This window comes from Diadema setosum, chromosome 2 (assembly GCF_964275005.1).
Source record: "Diadema setosum chromosome 2, eeDiaSeto1, whole genome shotgun sequence".
NCBI classification, from domain to species: domain Eukaryota; kingdom Metazoa; phylum Echinodermata; class Echinoidea; order Diadematoida; family Diadematidae; genus Diadema; species Diadema setosum.
In genome coordinates this window covers 41,254,688-41,274,832 of record NC_092686.1, presented here as the reverse complement: position 1 = coordinate 41,274,832, position 20,145 = coordinate 41,254,688, and the positions used below count along the sequence as shown (strand labels likewise).

Below are 20,145 nucleotides of genomic sequence, written 5' to 3'. Positions count from 1 at the left end.
TGTATAGTATTCCTTCAGACTTCCGACACTACAGAAATACTCTCCATCCGTGACTCAAACATCAAACATCATTCTCACTAATAAGCATCAATCACAATTATTATCATCAATGGTCATTAGCATCAAAACAAAAATATAATTCTCAGACAACCGTTATTTTAAACATATCATTCAAAATTAACACCAACATTATCATAGCCACAGTTAAAACCACCACCATTGCAATACCATCATCATCATGACCAGAACAATGCAAATTAGCACCACTGCCATCCATTATGGCATTCATCATGACACAAACTAACAATACCATTACCTGTACCTTTATCATTGTCATCACCTTTACTGCCACTGCCATCATCACCATCACTATCCTGGTCAGAAATTATCACCATCATCACTGTCACCACCATCATCACAATCATCATCATCAATATCATCATCATCATCACCATCATCACCATCACTATCTGATTACACATCATCACCACCACCACCACTCTCATCACCATCATCCCTACCACCACCATCATCACAATCATCACCACCACCACCACCACCGTCATCACCATCATCACTATCACTGCCAACATCACCACCATCACCACCTTCACCACCACCACCATCACCACCATCACCATCACCCTTGGTATCATCCTGCCCACCAGCACTGTCATTGTCATGATTGTCACCCTCACCATCATTACAACCAAAGACAAACACACTATGACTGAAGGCCATCACTGGTCACCATTTGTGTTTGTTTGTTTTTGTTTTTTGTCACCTGACTTTCGGTACCCATGGTAACACCCTGGGCTCCCTTGGCGTGTCAGGGGGTCGTCCGTTGCCCTCGTCATCCTCCTCACTCCCGTTGTTTCCCTCTTCTTTCCCATTGCCCTCGTCCTTCTCCTGATTCGACGGATCGTCTGGCATGGGCTCATCAATGCCATTCTGCTTGACCAATCCCTGTGGCGGGTTGTGATGCCAGCGGTAGAAGAAATGAGTCTATACTTGAAGGGTTGTACTGCCTGAGCAATCTCAATACATATTGACACAAACTTCATACCTGCCAACATTTCAAGATGAAATATCTTACTTGTGGATTGCAAAAATCTTATTTTATATGCAAACTGAAGTTAAAAATCTTACTTTCGGTCAAATCTTCAGAAAATACACATGAAAGGTATATCTAAATATTTTTTAAAAATCTGATTTCTCTGACAGAAAATCTGATTTTGCTATTTTTAACGTAAAAAATCTTACTGAATCTGATAAAATCTTACTAGTTGGCAAGTATGAAACTTTCTCCTCCCAACGCAGCAGACACTGCTCTTGGAACATTTTCACTCTATTCCTCGCTTGACCTTCAGTTTGATACATCTTCTAAACCATAATATGGAAGTTACTTAACTGGAGCAAACATGGAACTTCTTAGTGGCAACTTCAAAATGTCGCTATGTTTTATGATACATCCCAATGAAGGAAAAAAAGTTTACCACTTTGCAATTAACATAGAACCCAACAACCCCTTTAAATATATAGGTAGCATACAGCTATTCACATTAACTCAAGCATTCTTGATCCTATTGCCCAGTAACAACAAATGACACTCACATGACTGCCAAGTATTACATGACAAAATGATCATTAGCAAGATATGACTTAAATGAAGAAGTAATTTTAAAGTACTTTTAATAGGAAATGCTGCAACCTTCCCTTGTTAGGGCTTAAGGCTTAACACTTTAAATTTAACATGCACATACACTAATTTTAGTTTTACAAAATTGTCATGCAAGCCCCATGTCTCTGCATGCTGCCAATGATGAAAAAAAAAAGCATTGAAAAAATAATGAAAAAAAACAAACAAACAAATAATAGGGCAGAAAATAAAATGGCTTTATAGCAATTATCAAACAAATACATGTACATGTAAATCCTGCAATAAATGGCATAACTGAATACAAGACATGCCAGAATTTGATAAAGACAGCAAAGCAATCAACTCCTTAAATATCACATCAGATTCTTATGATGTACACAGGCATATACGAGAAATTACTCAGTTTGTAGGCACCAGGGAGGCACAGCCTTTACAGCTGCAGTATGCAAATGATTACATATAATACTGCGCCTCCATGTTATGTCGATGCAGCCGAGATGATTGTATTCCCAGGATTATGTACAGGTACCAAATGGCCGGGATAGAAAAGTTTGAAAAGAGGTAGCATACTGGACTGCATGAATATATGTTTTGCCTCAACAGTCATACAGAAGTTCATGACCCATGAGAAAAAGAAAAAAAAGCACCAAGAGACAGAATTGCTTCCTGGTGAGATATTGGACACACCTATGCTTTCTCAAGCTGCCATCAACTGCATCACATTACCTTACGGGTAGCCATGTAAGAGACAGTAAGAATGTGATATATTCTTGCTGATGGATAGAAAACGATTATCCTGTATATAAACTCTCTTAATTAAAGGCTTAATTGACATGATTACATGTGGTGGGCTGATCTGAAAGCTGTTTTAATGCAATTCTTGTATACACAAATTAAGAGTTAAAGAGACAAGTCACCACTTTTAATCGTGTGCCTACACTATAAGGCAATCCAGTTGAGTAAGAGATTTTTACATCCCCATATTCATTTAAATGAAGTGTTGAATTAATGACAAATTTACACATCCAAACTCCCAATCCTTACTGCGAGCACGGAAATTTGTTGGTTCAATTGAATTACTGTAAATGTGGAAATTTTCATCCAAATCATATGACATGAAAGTAACACAAAAATACACAAGAACCGATATTTTGCTTGTTATATGTGATACCATCTTGATCTCAAGGTAGGTATTGTCAGGGTATAACTGTTACGTTATTTGTAATTTTCTTCACATTTGCTAGTTCTGTAGCATGAGTAACTTGGCCATCATAAATGCGGACAAGAAACTTTTTACAGTAGTGTGGAATGTGCTGCCACAGCCCTTAACCCGTTGAGTCCCTAGTATACTCGGGCAGGGGTCGATGGGAAATGCATGTTTAAGTAAACTCGGTCCGTCCTCAACGGGTTAACTGCAGTGGAAGCAATGAGCTGTCTGAAGTGCTTGCTCAATTTTCATGACTGTCCATTAAATCAAAGATACGAAAAATTCATCTTACCTGTCCAGCACAAAAAACAACAAACCCAAAATACTCTTGCTAAAAATGTCCACTTCTACAGTACAACCAATCGAGTGTCATCTGATGAAACACAATTATGTCAGAGTGCGTGATTTCTAATCAAGGCTTGCCCATTCTTTCTGTTTTCTTTCCCCACATAAAATGCATGCAATGCAGTGATACATGTACTGTATGCTCATGTTTTATTCGCGCATGCATGGTGGCATGCATGCAGCGTGGTCACAGCCATGCAGTATACAAGTTCATTATTTCCTGCAGCTGTCGTACTCGTACACATACACAGAACGCAGAGTCCACTCACTAGCATGCATACAATGTATACAAGAGGAACATTACACACTTGTTTGTAGCAACATCATGCTGCATCAAAGGTCATGGTGACCATGCACTGACTGTGGAAAAAAAAGTGCTTTTGCACTATTCATGCTTTTAGAATATTTCACATGGATGGAATTAAAAATTATAGATCTATTGTAGTAAATGTACACATGTAAGGTGACACCACACTACCTGAATTACAGTCTGAATTACACAAGTTTTGTTTCATCAATCTCTGATGTCCCAAGTGAAACAGTAAGGTTTTGTCTATATGGGAATTCGCTCATACATGTAGTTTGTTGAAAAATGTGTGAATTTTAGACTAGTCTTCATTCCAGTCACTCAGGTACCGTGATCACCAGGACTGCCTTCACAACCCGACTGCATTAAACTTTCACTTTGATAATGAATATTTACCCTAGAACTTTGCTGTTTGGAGGCAATGCACAATGATTTTGATAATGTCTATACTTAAATAACTAGACAGGTAGGCTGTGATAAATTTCTTGTGCTATCGTGATTATACAGTAAACATTTGTGCAATTGCTCCATCTGTCCGAGTATGTGATCAATGCGATTATTAAATGCTTTGTGTGTTTGTTCATATAACTTGCCTGTTTGCGAGGTAATACTGGTAGTCCAGTTTCTTTTCATTTTAAAGGGCATAGCATTACAAACATGAATAAAATGTACATTGGCATGTAGAGAGGTCTGACCATCACTGAACTGAACAAACAACAAACGAGCAAACATAACAAGAACTTACTTGAGACAAAAAAAAAAGAGAAAAAACAAGATAAGGGCTTCTTTAGAACATATACATAGAGACTTTCAAGGAAAAGGTCATAGAGAAAACAAACATGGGAATATTTGATTCAAGGGAGGAGAAACTAAACGGTACTTTACTGTAAAGGCCACTTATAAAAAGACTTCAACGTACACGAGAAGGCAATGATGTCAGAGGCACAGGGAATCATGGGTAGGTCACGGTGATGGATGATGGGTAACCAGCATCGGCAGCAGAATCAGGTCAGGGGTGAGAGGTCGGGGCATTTGTTTTTGAACCATTTCCATCAGATGAAGAAAATATGAAATAAATATAAAAGAATAACAAATGGGAGAGCTTGGGGGTAAGAATCACAGTGTAAGATGAAGTACCTATTTGGAATAGATTTCACATAACTGCTTGTAAAGTGAAAGATGTTGCTCAGAAAATATTATTCTTCAAAACATGACGGTCTGAGCTTTGAGGATTGAACTATAACTGTGAACATTACTGCAAGGAAATAGCTCATATTTGTGTATATATCTTTAAAAAAAAGCATGAAACTTAAATGATTTCACCAGCCGTTATTTATCTAGATAGCAGAGTATCTGGTTCAGAATCTTTTTATCAGGTTTAGCAAACAAATGTGAGTTAGATGGGTTTAGTTATAAAAATCAAGCACGGTAGATATTCAACTAAACCATTCAATTGGTTAATATTCTACATTAGATAAATTCTACTTCCATGCGAGTATAAGGCTAGATCTTTGGGTAAAGAAATTAGCAAATTATGGTTAAACAAACAAACGAGTCATGAGACAAAACATCAATCACATATCAATGTAGTGAAATCAACAACACTCGCAACTTCCACAAGAAGTGAAAGCCAGACAGGGGACAGGATAGCAGAAGAGAGTGAGGTGGAATTAGACAGAGGCAGCGGAACTTTTCTCTTTTCTACTTTTTTTTGGAGTTATTCTACAGCTTTTTGAAGTGAGACGTCTAAGTCATTTGAGCGCCATGCACTGAGGACCTAATGCTGTCAAGATATATTGACCAGTTGCCACGGTGATATATTGACCAGTCACACCGGTGGAAGTCATGCAGAAAACGTCCCACCACCTTGAACGTTTTGGGCTAAGACTACTGCTGTGACGTAACATGATGTTGAAACCCTCCTCCCTCACAAATGTTCCCAAAAAGTGCATGAACTTGCATATACACCGATGCCTGCAGACTATACTACCACATTAGCCCAATGTATAAATGAATACGATGGGAGTCTGTCACCAATGCATTTTACATCCCTGTGCTTTCTAGTTCTATGTGTACAATATGCTAAAAATTTAATATGCCAGCTCTTTCACGAGCAGAATGGGTGATGCTGGTAAGTGCCTACATTTTTCCGAAATACTGAATCATTCATTTACCAAGTTCCTCTTTAAATTTGGTAAGTTCCCCTCTAAATTCGCATTCTCTCTGCAGTGCCTTAAACACAAACACCCCTCAAGTTCATTTAAGCTTTCATTAGAAGAAAAACTACAGAGGAAAGATACAACAAAGACTTGTTAGATGTCTACCTCAGCTCTCATCTGACTATGTCAAACTTTGCTTCACAGTTAATGATGATAAGACAGTTTAAGTAATGAAATGCTGGGGACATACTCGGGAAACCTGTGCTCTGTTGGATTGACTCTAAGACACGTGACAGATTGCAAAATTAAGCAAGGAAATAATGGGTAAACGTGTGTACGAGATTAATATTCAACAAACACAAAATTTTGGGTGTTTCTATAGCAATAAATTACAATCTATACAACTTGAATACAATCATATGAACACAAATGATGTGACTGAAAACTTTTGAAATGTCTACAACATCCATGAATATGTCTTTGTTGCTGAACAAGCAGTGTTTCCAGGTTTTCATTTTATTTAATATCACATCTTTTATCTTTTAATGTTTTCTACTCTTTGTTCTTCTGGCATTTTAATGTGTGTGTGTTTGTTTGTTTTGGGGTTTTTTTTTTAGAAATAAAAATTAGCAATCATATTATAATGACTGAGGGATTGATAATGTACATAAATCCTTTGTTTTTCACATGATAGAAACAAGTATGCATGATGATTCTACTCATTTTTGGGGGCTTTGATCCTAAAAAAACATAACCCATAACGTCTTTATGACCTCTTGATGTCCATTTTCTAGACTGCATAAATCACTAGATAAGTATCATTTTCTTGTGCATACTTCAGCCACCAGCATAAATTCAATCCTGCTCGAGATAACTCTCACAAGAGTGACTGTAAAATGGCTCAAATGGGACAACTATTTCTTCAACAGCTGTGTTACCCTTCTGTTCTGCCTTGTCGACCTCCGCTGGGGGTCAAAGACCTCGGCAGCAGCCATGGGAGGGGAGGAGGCCCTCATAGTCTTGGCGATTGCCACTGTGTCTTCCCGCACTGCTGGGAGCCCCGCGGCCTTCCTTGCCGATTGCTTCATATCCGCGTAGTCCGTCAGGCCACCCAACGAGAACTGCATTTTGAAAGACAATAAAAACACGCCACAAATCAACCATACCCTCTTGTGAGGAAAATCAACCCCCCTCCCCCTAGCAAAATTAACTTGTATATCCTTGGTAAATATACATAGTACAGCCAAACTTGCTAGCTCTTTTCAATATTGATCAGCACAACCTGGAATATTTCTGTTTGTATGAAGTATTGATGTCAGGATCTTAAAATGTAAAAGTTTCATATCTTTCTTCTCAGTTGAACAATCAACATACGCTTTTTTTCTTCTCTGTTCTTTTTTGTTTGTGTGTGTGTGAGTGTGTGCTGTGGCTAACTCAACATATGTCTCTCCCTAAAAGATTAATTTACAGTGCTCGGCAGAGACTTTCCTGTTAAAAAAAAAAAAAATGCCTCTTTACTGTTTTCTTGGAAAGAAATACAACCAAACAATAGCTACTCAAGCCATCTCACTCATATGCCTGCATGCAATTTGTTGTAGTGGGGTCTCCTAATCAACACATCACATCATGTTCATCCCAGTAAGGGTGTGCGTTTGTATGTTAGTTTCATTTTACATCTGAGAAGATGGCTGGATAGCCTATGTTCAGTTGCACTAGCTGGCCTTACATGGGGTCCACTTGGACATACGATGGACCACTTCACTGGGTTATGCACCCTGCATTTTGTGATGGATGAACAACTGAAGCAGGATCTTTTACATGCATGAGTTGTGACTCTCTCACACATGGGACCTCCATTGTATCCTATCAGGACAGGGGACAGGGCATCACAAAATAAAGGTTCAAAAGGTGACAAATCCTTTCAGCTGACGGATGCAACATACCAGTATCGTCTTCCACAGCAGGAGCAGGATCTTCTTGATGGGGAAGTGAGGGGCGTGTCCACTGCAGAACTTGGTGACCATGTTGAAGAGAATGATGGCGAGAGACTCCTCCTCCTTCATGGGTTGACCTGGGGAGAGGAACAGAGGTGGAGATGACCGTAAGTCCACTGTTTATTTGTTACGGCACTGGCAGTGAGAGTTTTCATACTCATAGCAGCATCAAAGACATCAGATGACGTCTCGCAAACAACCCGAATGCAATTTATTTTCCTAGTTCTAGGTCAGAACCAACATCAGGATTTCTCTTCTTCAGAGCAATTCTATTTTCTAATCTCTACTCAGTAGCATGATGCACAAAAACTCTCAAATTTCTTCTTTGCAGTGGACTGTAAAGGATTTCTGACACTAACCTGCCTCTAGGCTCCCATTAAATGACTGAAAAATAATTCATTTTTATTTTCTTTTTATTTAGTTTGTTTCTACAGTGTATTTTGTTTGTTCATTTCTGTTTCAAATGAAGATTACATAACAAATATAATGCATACAAAGTATTCATCATCATTTTCTAACAATGTGAACTTAAGCCTCTGTTTGGAAATCAACATGAAATAAGCAGAGAATTTGCGAAAAGGCTCAGAGGCCTTGTGGGGGGGGGGGGGGAGTCATTTTAGATACTTGCATAATAAAAGCACAATGAACATGTTAAAATAACACACACAAAGAGAAAACACATCATATTATACACTACAGGAGGATATGGTGAAATGATCAAATAATCAGTTACTTCAGCAAAAGAGAATTCTGGAGTTTTTTTTTTTGTTTTTGTTTTTGTTTTGTTTTGTTGTTTTTTTTTGAATAACCTAATAATAGTGGAGCTCACCTAGCTCGGCCTTGAAATTCCTGACATCTTTCTTCATTTCTTCTGTGTCTTTTTCAGCTGGCATTCGTAGGGTCTCCACCATGATGTAAATGACACTCAACACAACCCTGAAAACAAGGTGATTAACATCGAAGTGCAGGGGAGAAAGGAACACATGGATAAACGAGAGAAAAAACATTGTTGGATAACATTTCTGAGCCACAAAGCACTACTAAGCATAAGAAACCCACATAATTCAAATTTATTCATTACTCGTCACTTTATATATTGATGCATCAGCAAAACCTCACAAAAGCACACCTACACAATATCAATATTGAAACATGATTTGAAAAACACCTTGTTTATCTAGCAACACACAGCATGCCAGCAGGCATACATCTCCTGATTCCCATTACATATCATGATATACACATCATTACTACAAAAATCCACTGAAACTATATGGTAAGACCTAAATGATGATGTTCATATTAGCTGCTTTGTATGCTTTATGCACTGCAGTTCTACCTTATTTAATCAAAGTGATTATGGCACACTAAGATCAGATGAGTCTGCATCATTGGTTATACTGCCTGTATTTTATTATTTCAGGTAACAGCCACCTTGCCTGCTAGACAAATTATCACCAATCAGTGTAGGACTTATTGTTTTTCTGATTCTATTGCTACTGCAAAAATGTTTTCGGCATTTTGAGTAAAATAAAGGGGCAGTTTTATTTCTTACCATACAATGAAATGGTAACAAGACTTTGTCCCGGCAAATGTGATGCAAAGTTTGGTATTAATTATATAATGAACCCCTTCCTTGATGATCAACACTTTCAGGAAACATGAACATATCAAAATGAAACACTGGCAACTGATTCTACTCACCTTAGATCTGTGCTATCAATAATGGACACTGCAGGTTTGCGTAGTGCTGTCGATGCTGCCACTGAATTCCTGTTCACAGAAGATCATTTCAAACACACACATATGGAAACTTGAAAATGTGCCAAAGACCTGCCTAATCACATTCTAGCAACACCAGCTTTGACATAACTCTATATTTTAAAATCTCTACATGAACAGCTTAAAAGATGAACGGGCATTGAAGTAAGGGGTATCAAGAGAGTGGAAAGAAAATAAGACCCTTTGCAGCCAATCATTGTCATCACTCAGGGACAACTAAAGTCATCACAGATGAAAATTTGAAACATTGTTGCTGCGGGAGAAAATCTATAGTTTTATCTTGGTAATTTGATAACCTTGTCCATTTTAACAGCAAAGGTCGACAGCCAAATTTTAGCCCGTCTTCGCAGCAGTGGACAAAATCCTGTACCTCACAGATAACTGCATAAATTCACAATTTCGTTGCACAACATTATCAGGTTTTAAACTCCACTTCATACTCTTTTGACTCTGACCACATGAAAACTACAAACATGACATCAGCGTTAAAACTACAAACATGACATCAGCGTTGATACTACAATGTAGTATAACATATTCAGAATTAGATAATGCCAATAGGTTTTACGCAGTCTAATGTTGAAATGAAGTCTTTAAATGTAAAAGAAAAAGAAAAAAATATTCTTCTTCATTACTTCAGCAGGAACACACTGAAATCAATCCTTCTTGTGTAATTATCTTCTTTGAAAATATCCACATCCTATCCTGACAAATTATACGGGCACTAAATCCACAACTAGACTCAAGAAAGTTGATGAAGAGTGGTATGTTTGGAAAATTACAGCAGCACTGCCAAGGGAGAGGCAACTCTAGCCTTCAAACCATCTGCCGATTACTTACTCTGCCTCCATGCACAGCAGCTCCACAAACGTGGTGAAGATTCCGCATCGATACAGGAGGAAGCAGTTGTGGCGACACCACTTGACCTGGTCATCCTCTGACGAACATTCACTGAATACACCTAGAGAGCAGTTTAGAAAGGGAAATCGTCAAACTAAGCCAACTGAGTTACATAGATGACACATGGAATTGAAGCACAGCTAGTTGCACAGAAGAGTATGCTTTTAACACAATTATATGCTTCTGATTTATGTTTGTGATTTTTTTTCCATCTTTTTAATGTTATTCTAAATGCTGATGTATGCATAGTAACCTTAACAAACACACACAAACAAGTAATCTGTCTACTACTACCTGTTTTGAGCTTTTCAATGTGATACTGCTTCCATTCAAATGTATGGCACGAAAGATTTTGAAGGGGAAAAAAAAGTAAAAAGCGCTTGGAAAAGAGACCAGAACATCATACCCTGTGCCAAGTAGAGCACCGCCCTCGCTGTCTTCATCCTCTGCTCTCTCTTGGCACACTCCAGGCTGTTCTGGAGGCGCAGGATGTGCATCACCTGTCGACTCTCATCCAGCTGACTCCACTTCTGGTCCACTGCATCAATAATCACAATAATGATTGCCATCATGATAACACCACTACTACTTCTACATCTCTTACTGCCACTATCATTACATAATTTTCATGATGGTGATGATGTTGATTTTTAACAATAATGAAAGTAAAACAACTTCTTGGATTTACATGCATTATTTACCATTTGCACATGAAACAAAAATCCAGCATTAGCGCTTCAAAATAGTTCTAAAATGTGAGTTAGGGATAGAAACAACCAATGTAAAAAGTTTAATCAGTATAATCAATGTTAAGCATTGTTGAATATACAAAATGTGAACAATAGTTATAATAAAAATGTTTCTAGACTAAACCGTCTACAGTTATGGTTTACTGAGAAAAATAGTGATATCTCCTTATATTTTAGGCTTTATTGCAAAATTTTTATATGGTAGGATGTTTTGTGATACAACTGACCAACACATGCATTAAATGTGATAACCTGAACATTTTTTAAATCTCTGCTCCCAATGGTAAACAGGACCTTTAAGATTAGGTATTTTTCAAATATTTACCTCACGAAAAATTACCTTTCAAATGAAGGATTACATGCATGTACATTTGCACGTCAACATGATTATCTATGTTGTTTTGCAAAGCAAACTGAATAAAACTTACCATATGAATGAAAGTCTTCCTCAAAGCACTTCTGTCCAAGAGAAAATTCTGGCTCTTCTGTGTAGCTGTAGAGTTCTGATATGAAACAGATGCAGAAGGACATACATTATGTAAAGTTGGTTATCCGTATTACTTCAAGAATGCATTAATCATCTTTGTTTTCAGCCTCTTCAGTCAGTGAGGATGTTTACAGCTTACAATGTCCTTGGTTCATGGCAGAGTTTCAATGCACAACAATGCATTTATCATGCATATAGTGTGATAGTGATAAACCTACAAAATAATAATAATTCATGACATACAAACTTGAAAATTTGAATTCAAGTTTAATAACCAATAATGAAACTCCTTGTGAACACCTTGCTTTCCTGCTTTAATACTAAACAATAATTCAAACAAAACACAATCCAAATGTATGAGGTTTAACACTGAGATTGGAAGAATACATACATGAAGTGGTGGCAGAGAGTATAGCAAATAATCTGACAAGTCTAATCATAACGTAGAAATTAACCCATTGAAAACAAGTTCCAAGAGTACTCGGGCAGGTGTCTATGGGAAATGTGTGTTATAGCAAAATAAGTCCATCCTACAGTATCCGGGTTAAGATCCTTTTTTTGAAAAACCAAGTAGACCAGCACGTTTTCATGAAATTGGAAAATGTGTCATCCCTACTCCATGATTATCCCCAGGAAATACAAATTAGCATAGCTACACTCACAGATAGCTTGTGCACAGCAATTATGAAATAATCTACTTCATTTACTGACACTGCCGCATATGGGCACATACATTGCATTTGTTCTGACATTGCATTTACAGCTGTCTCTACTGTTGCCATTCTGACAGTTTTTTGACAATCTGCTGAGACTTATGCTGCAAATGCATGACAGAAAATTACCACACTAGTTATTCTTAGTTACTTATCCCCAGTCTGTAAGAGTATGTGGTACACACTTCAAAAACCACAGCCACAGTACAATTCTGTAACTCTTACCTGCAATTTCCGCTGTGTATTTGTGAGCATCATTGTATTCAAAGTCAAGATCTGGTGTATCATTTTGACCCTGTGAACAAAGAGAATGAAACATCTGAGAAAATCTGTTTCTATATTTGAGCACACTGGTTAACACTGAAACCACCACACTTCAAACAGAGCAAAAGTTTCAACATTTCAATTCCAGACTCGTAACATATTAGACTACTAACATTAAACTAGTGTTTAACTGTCGTATACCCTGCAATTCATCCTTGTCATTCCTGTGCAGGATTTACATGAGCTATTGATCACGTGTGTTTTAATGTAAACATTTGTTAAACCTTCAAGACATGATCTTTCATTTGACACTCAAACACATGATACTGCAGCCAATGCTATCACAACCACAAATTCTTGGGGGGGGGGGGGGGGTGGTAGTGTTGAGCACGAATGTTTACCATTCAGTTGGTAATACTTGCACATCACAAGACCAACACACATGGCAAGGTGAACTCACCAGATGATGTCTCATACATGCAAATGGCAGTCTAAGTATGGAATCCTAAACTGTATACATGTACATGTTTATTACACTCAAGAGCGAACTGAGGTGAACCAGGGATGGGATTGATGGAATATCGACAGCTACTATAAGTATTTTTCTGAATGATGATATGGCATTATAGTGTGTTTGTTCAAAATCTACTTCCAGATGTAAGATGTACCTTGGTGACTTATGGGACTTTATTCTTAATCAAAGAGATTTTATAGGCACAAGAGGGCATACATAGCCCACAGTGGAGGCGGACCCGCAAGAGAGCTAATACATCTGTATACAAATTTTGGAATTTTTTTTTTCTTTTTTTTTTTTGAATCATTTTGCCTGGATCCTGTAGAGTCATTGAACAGCAGATGACAGCACACTGTTCAAATGCACTTGACTCCCAATCTTAAAGGGACTGTACAGTACTGGTTGAGGTGGGGATTCATGTTTTGAACATTCCTAAGTGAGATAATGAAAAGCCTCTTATGAAATATGAAAGAGCATGTAATTTTAAGAAGGATTCAACGTTTATTTGATGAAAATTGGTTTTCAAATGGCTGAGATATCCAAAAAAGTGCTAATAATAAAAGGCGACATGCCACAACTTTATTAGGATCTCTTTGTTTCACCTTGTTTTTGGATATCTCAGCCATTCCAAAACCTATTTTCATCAAATAAACTTTTGATACCCCTTAGATCTGCATGCTCTTCGACATCTCATAGAGTGGTTTCTGAATATCTCGCAAAACGTTAAAAGCTAAATCCTCACCTCGACCAAAACTGTACACACCCTTTAAATGCAGTAATCTACGCGCCATACTACTGTACCACGTCACAATGCTTTATTAATCATAATGTTCAAAGGTAATAATGCTCAGAAATCTTCTGCTCTACCTAGGCTATAGTTCAGTTCCCATTTTGTGAATACAAAGGTTAAATATGTACTGTACTGTAGACTCTCAGCAGTTAGTCTACACTTGTACATGATATGATATTATATATTGTATCTTAATGAAACATAAGTTTCTGTCTATACACATGGATTTAGCAACAACAACAACAAAAAATCATGATGGTATATGAATTACAAAATATGATGACATAAATGATATGCCGGGGTACCAAACAAAAATCAGCCATTTTGTTGAATTATTTATTTTTTTAAAAAGGTTGTACACTGGGTGCCAAAAAGAGGAAATTATTTTGGTGCTGGAGCTAGCGCGTGCTAGCTACTGCACTGCACTGTACTGAAGCACACGCTAGTGGTATCGCAGCTTCCATGCACGCATAGTATAACATGCAGTGGCATGGGAATGACTATGTACACGCACACACAGTGCATGCATTTTTCTCTGGCTGTCCTCGAGTGGACGTGAGGTGGCGCTACACAACGCGGTTACCCGGGGTACTACAGTACCCTGGGGTAATGCGTGATGCATCATATAACATGAACATACATGCACATACAGTAGATTGCCAGCCATCAATTCCTTGGTCAGTGCGTGCGCTCCCTCGTTTTTGTTTTTTTTTTTTCTTTCTTTTTTTTTTAAATAGGCCCCACCACTGTCTGTCTGTAGTAATATACAGTTAAACTCGCCTAAGTCGACATCGCATATGTCGAATAATCGCGCAAGTCGATAATTTTAAAAAGTCCCGATTTTTCCCCATTGACTTACGTGTATTAATTCACTCATAAGTCGAATTTTTTAAGTCGAATACTCGCTTAAGTCGATGAAATTCCAAGAACACTTTCACGGAAAAACCATTGAATTCACTGTGCCTAAGTCGAATAAGATTTTATTGTGTAATAAATCACTGTCAAAATCACGAGACGCCAGTTTTTGTTTACATACAGTATATACCAAAAGAAACTGCGCAAATAAACATTAACGTTTCATTAACGCAAGCGGTTTCACCTGAATCGTTAGTAACGCAAACTAACAATCGGGAAAATTAACGTTTGTAGCAACGATGAGTAACGATCCCTAGCGCAAATTAACGATGTTTCGTTAACATTAACGATAGGTAACGCAAGAACTCACGCGAGATTTTGGTTTTGTAACGAGACCTGGTGAAAGGACGACGTAGTCCCTGCCGAGTGTAGCGATCTATGCCTTATATTTAGCGGAGTCTTTTCGCGAATCGAATCACGATTTCGCGAATGGTTAATTTGCGACCGGGGTCACCAAAAACGCACGCCGGGCCACCAAAAAAAGCCGAATGTTTGCCTTCAGTTTGGAAATGAAGCGGTAACAATCGGTTCCATAAGATGCTGAATAAATGTCAGATGTTTGCTCTTTTAATTTTGGAAATGAATAACGGTAATATTCGATTCCGTATAATACTAAAATAAATGTCGGATGTTTGCTTATACTTTTGGAATGTCAGAGATTTGATTTTGCGTTCGGAAATGAATAAGGATAAAAAAAAGTATCCGGAAGATGCTGAAATAAATGTCGAATGTTTGCTTTGACGTTCGGATATGAAAAATAATGATATTCAACTCCATACGATGATAAAATAAATGCCGGATGTTTACTTTTACGTTCGAAAGTAAATAACAATTACATTCAGCTCCGGAAGATGCTAAAGTAAATGTCGAATTATCCCTTTGACGTTCGGAAATGAATAACAACAATAATCAACTTCGTACGATGATGAAATAAATGTCGGATGTTTACTTTTACGTTCGAAAGTAAATAACATTAACATTCAGCTCCGGAAGATGCTAAAGTAAATGTCGAATTATCCCTCTGACGTTCGGAAATGAATAACAATAATAATCAACTTCGTACGACGATGAGATAAATGTCGGGTGTTTGCTTTTACTTTCGAAAGTAAATAGCAATAACATTCGGCCCCAGAAGATGCTAAAATAAATGTCAGATGATTGTTTTTACGTTCGGAAGTGAATAGCAGTAATATTCTTCTCCATACGATGCTAAATAACTGTCGGATGTTTGCTTTTAAATTTCGAAATGAATAACAGTAACATTTAGCTGTATTTGATGGTAAAGTTAATGTTTGATATTTGCTTTAACGTTCGGAAATGAATAACAATAGTATTCAACTCCGTCCGATGATAAAATGAATGTCTTATGTTTGCTTTTATGTTCGAAAGTAAATAGCAGTAACATTCAGCTCCGGAAGATGCTAAAATAAATGTTGAATGTTTGCTTTGGCGTTCGGAAATGAATAACTATAGTATTCAACTCAGTGCGATGATGAAATAATTGCCGAAAGTTCGCTTTTACATTCGAAAGTAAATAGCATGTAACATTCGACTCCTGAAGATGCCAAAATAAATGTCAGATGATTCATTTCACTTTCGGAAGTGGACAGCAGTATTATTCGGCTCCTTACGATCATAAAATAAATGTCGGGTGTTTGCTTTTGAATTTGGAGATCGAATAACGGTAATATTCTGCTCCGTACGATGCTAAAATAAGTAACAGATTGTTTCTTTTACATTTGGAAATGATTAACGGTATCAATCGGCTCATTTAGATGATGAAATAAAAAACGGATGTTTGCTTTCACGTTCGGTAATGAATAAGGATGATATTCAGCTCCGTAAGATCCTAGAATGAATGTCGGTTGCTTGTTTTTACATTTGAAAATGATTAACGGCAACATTCGGCGCCGGAAGGTGTTAAAATACTTGTAAATGGTGGATGATTGCTTTTACAATCAGAAATAAATTACGGTAACTTTCGGACCGAACGTAGGACCGATTTAGTTTTGCTTGTTTTTTTTTTTTTTTTTGTTCGGGCCACCAAAAATAAAAATCAATCATTTTGGGGCCACCAAAATAAAAGTTAGTGTGGAGCCCTGGCCTGCATCAATGTGGATAAAGTGTCTTGCTGAAGGGCAAATATCGGGCACACCGCTCCAGCTCTCGGCTCCAGAGTAGACAACATACATGTACATTATACATATGTACGTGTGGTGTAACTTTAAGTCGATTTTTTCGACTTACGTACAAGTCGAAACTCGCCTAAGTCGATGTGTATTGCTCAGTCCCGAGAAGATCGACTTATGCGAGTTTAACTGTATGTAGGTCTACAAAATATTACACTGGCTTACCAGTTACATGAATAGAGTATATTCGTCAATTCAACCCCATGTGGCATTGTGCACTGTGTGTGACATTCAACAGTTGGGCTTTCTTGCAGTTCTGCACTGTAATTAAGTAAATGCAACTCCACCAATCGGCATTTAGTGTCATATTCATGACTGATACTGATACAGTAGACAGAAAGATCCGTCTGTCCGGAGGACTCTTTTACATTTTGCCATTAACGCTGTCCTCCGTAGACAGACGGAAGGTTGCAGTACCCATTGCTGTGTGGATGTTCTTAACCACTGTCTCTATGGAAAATTGGGTGAGGTACCTCACCCTTCTCGATTGCGTCTAATTCACAGCCCTAGGTTGGCAAATTTAAGCTTGTATAGTGAAATTAGCTTTTTAAGAATACATTACACTCACCAGATTAATGAATAATCCAACATTTTAGTATAATTCCCAACGTAAAACACAGCCTGTCGCGTCGTCACATTCAAACTGCAGAAACATACACTATGAATCTATTAGCCAATCACATGCGAGGTAGTTTCTACGTGTTTGTTTTACTAAAACACGTACCTCGCATGTGATTGGCTTACAGATTCAAAATGGCGACTTACAGCTTGCGAACGGCGATGTTGCGATATCGATAAAATTTCTGCGTTATAACCGAGTTTATGTGAGTATTTCGATTGCACAATTGAGAAATTTATCCCAAATATTGCTACATAATGTGTCATGTCATGTCAAACTTGTTTGAATGTAAAAAAGCTGTCTGAAATTTGGTTTATCGTAACGTTTGATCTGTGCGCGACTGCTCCACACAGGAGCCGCAATCATTGACTTCGGTCTGTATACGGAGGGGATCCGTGAAGCCAGACGCAGTCTCCGCGGAACATTCCCCGACGGACAGATACAGACCGATCTTTCGGTCAAGTGATACAGCAGCATTGTCGATTTCCGTAGCATAGCATCTTTTGTCCTTCCTTCTTTTTATTTTCGTTCCTTTAATCCATTTCTTCCTACATGTTACCTATCTAATCTAGGCCTATCTTAACCGCATCATGCACCAGTGACTCTAACCCCGGGGCGCTCCTTGTACACAGTAAGAATCTTATGCCCAATGCTTCACGTTCAGCGTTCGGGTAGTGTTTTGAAGTTACAGCGACCCCCAGCATGTTCCCTGATTACAGCGTCCCGGCCTGTACCCGTGCTGTGGGTAGGCCTATCTCAGCTCAGCAGAATTAAATTTAGATACACTCACTATGGACTCGGTTATTTATACTAAGATCGACAGTGCCAAGACTTCCTAACCACTGCACTATGGCACTATCGTCACTAACCACACCAGCACAGCGACCCCAACCTGTACTGTGCCCCGTGCCGGGGTTATAATTTTAAATATCAATTTTCGTCACTAACGTCCCTCGACTAAATTAATTCAACCATTATTAAAAACCCTAACTTACCATGCTACTTGCTACTGGTATAGTAGCCCTACTACATATCGACCACCCTTATTGAAACCGACCGCGTATACAGTAATTCGCGCACTGAACACTTAGTACGCACTTTTCTGCGCGCAAAGCACATAAAAATGGATTGGCTTTGAATGTAGATTAGGATGGTGTGGGAAAACGCGATAATTCACTGTTCATTAATGGTTTTAATCAAGGACAAAATTTCGAATGAATATTTTCACCGAATCGTAATGACAGCACAATGTAATGTCTATGGAAGTTTCTAAAAGGCTTCTAAAAAGCTTCGTACAACACGGTGTTCAATACAACTCGGTTTACGTGCATTGTCAATGCAAAATCAGCGGTCGATCCTAAAAACGCGATTTACCGCGGGGAGCTGAAACGAGGCCACGCAAGTTCGTCGGCGATATTTTTGCACTGAAACTTCGAATCGAAAAGGGAACAATGGCATTTGATAGAGCTGGATTTTCTCAATCACGTAGGTCAAGTTTTTTACGTGAATTTCAGTGTTAAATATTCTTATCAAGCAAATAAACATTAGGCGGTCGATTAGTAGTAGAGTCTAGGTACAGGTCCAACCCTACTGGCTATATGCTACTGCTAGCTCACGCACATACGCACGCGCCCTGTGGTGGTGCCTATTTCACGATTTTGCAGATGATAGACTAGGCTAGGGAGCCTGCTTAGTACTTGATTAAATTTAGCTCAGATTAAATTAAAGCTCAGGGCAACAGCAACTTCAGGTTCTTTGCAGAATGCTACATTGTAGCTAACACAGTTATACACATATGGGACAACGTAATAATCTTCACTGTCCTGCTGTGGGATCTAACACAATATGCGCAAGTTTTCCTGGGACTCTACGTCACAACAACTGTGATATCTAAAAGGAAATGGATAGAGAAATGCTCTTACATCCGAATCACGCCTCTGACGACGAAGAAGCTCCCGCAATTTAGGTAAGCCTCCACCTCTTTTCGCTGCTAGCCCACCAGCCATGGGCACGTCCATTGACGCCATGGTTGTGGTGTGTCATGTATACATATTGACGGTACCGGTCTTACGTATAGAAAGGTATCACGCAACATAAGTCGACTGTTCTGTTCCGCATGTAAAGGCCCGGTCCCACTGGCCGACGGACACAAAGCGTATGCAGAAAGGACACAGTGGACGAGCAAAATTTCGGGGATGGCTTCATCCGCTTTAATCCGCTCCAGAAATTGACAAAATTGGCGAAAATTGGCGGTAACAGAACGGAAATAGAACGGACGTGGGTAGTATGTAGCGGGGATGTTAAACGGATGTTCATCGGAAGCCTAGCGGATGAAAGCGGATGGAAGGGGATGACAGCTCCGAAGGGGTTACCGGAGATAATTGCGAAACGGACGCATAGCAGAAAAAGCGGATGCAGAGTGGATGCAGAGCGGATGCAGAGCGGATGTAGAGGGGATGCTTTCGAAATGCTTTATATACGAGATGCATACGCTTACATCCTTTCTATTAACGTGCTATTAACGATGTAAAGACGTTCCACGTACCATATC

General features: G+C 38.5%; 1 protein-coding gene across 1 annotated transcript in view; it reads right to left on the bottom strand.

Moving 5' to 3' along the window:
• Nucleotides 1-19,627, bottom strand: part of LOC140246301 (striatin-interacting protein 1 homolog) — a 38,053-nt gene extending 18,426 nt beyond the window's left edge. Inside the window, exons 1-10 of the mRNA XM_072325767.1 lie at nucleotides 19,517-19,627; nucleotides 12,529-12,598; nucleotides 11,532-11,606; nucleotides 10,761-10,892; nucleotides 10,295-10,415; nucleotides 9,377-9,445; nucleotides 8,502-8,608; nucleotides 7,622-7,749; nucleotides 6,617-6,799; nucleotides 785-951 (exon numbers count right to left, since the gene is read on the bottom strand). Coding sequence (XP_072181868.1) covers nucleotides 785-951; nucleotides 6,617-6,799; nucleotides 7,622-7,749; nucleotides 8,502-8,608; nucleotides 9,377-9,445; nucleotides 10,295-10,415; nucleotides 10,761-10,892; nucleotides 11,532-11,606; nucleotides 12,529-12,598; nucleotides 19,517-19,621 — 1,157 coding nt within the window. The 5' untranslated portion in view covers nucleotides 19,622-19,627. The remainder of the gene's footprint in view (nucleotides 1-784; nucleotides 952-6,616; nucleotides 6,800-7,621; nucleotides 7,750-8,501; nucleotides 8,609-9,376; nucleotides 9,446-10,294; nucleotides 10,416-10,760; nucleotides 10,893-11,531; nucleotides 11,607-12,528; nucleotides 12,599-19,516) is intronic.
• Between the last annotated feature and the right edge of the window lie 518 nt (nucleotides 19,628-20,145).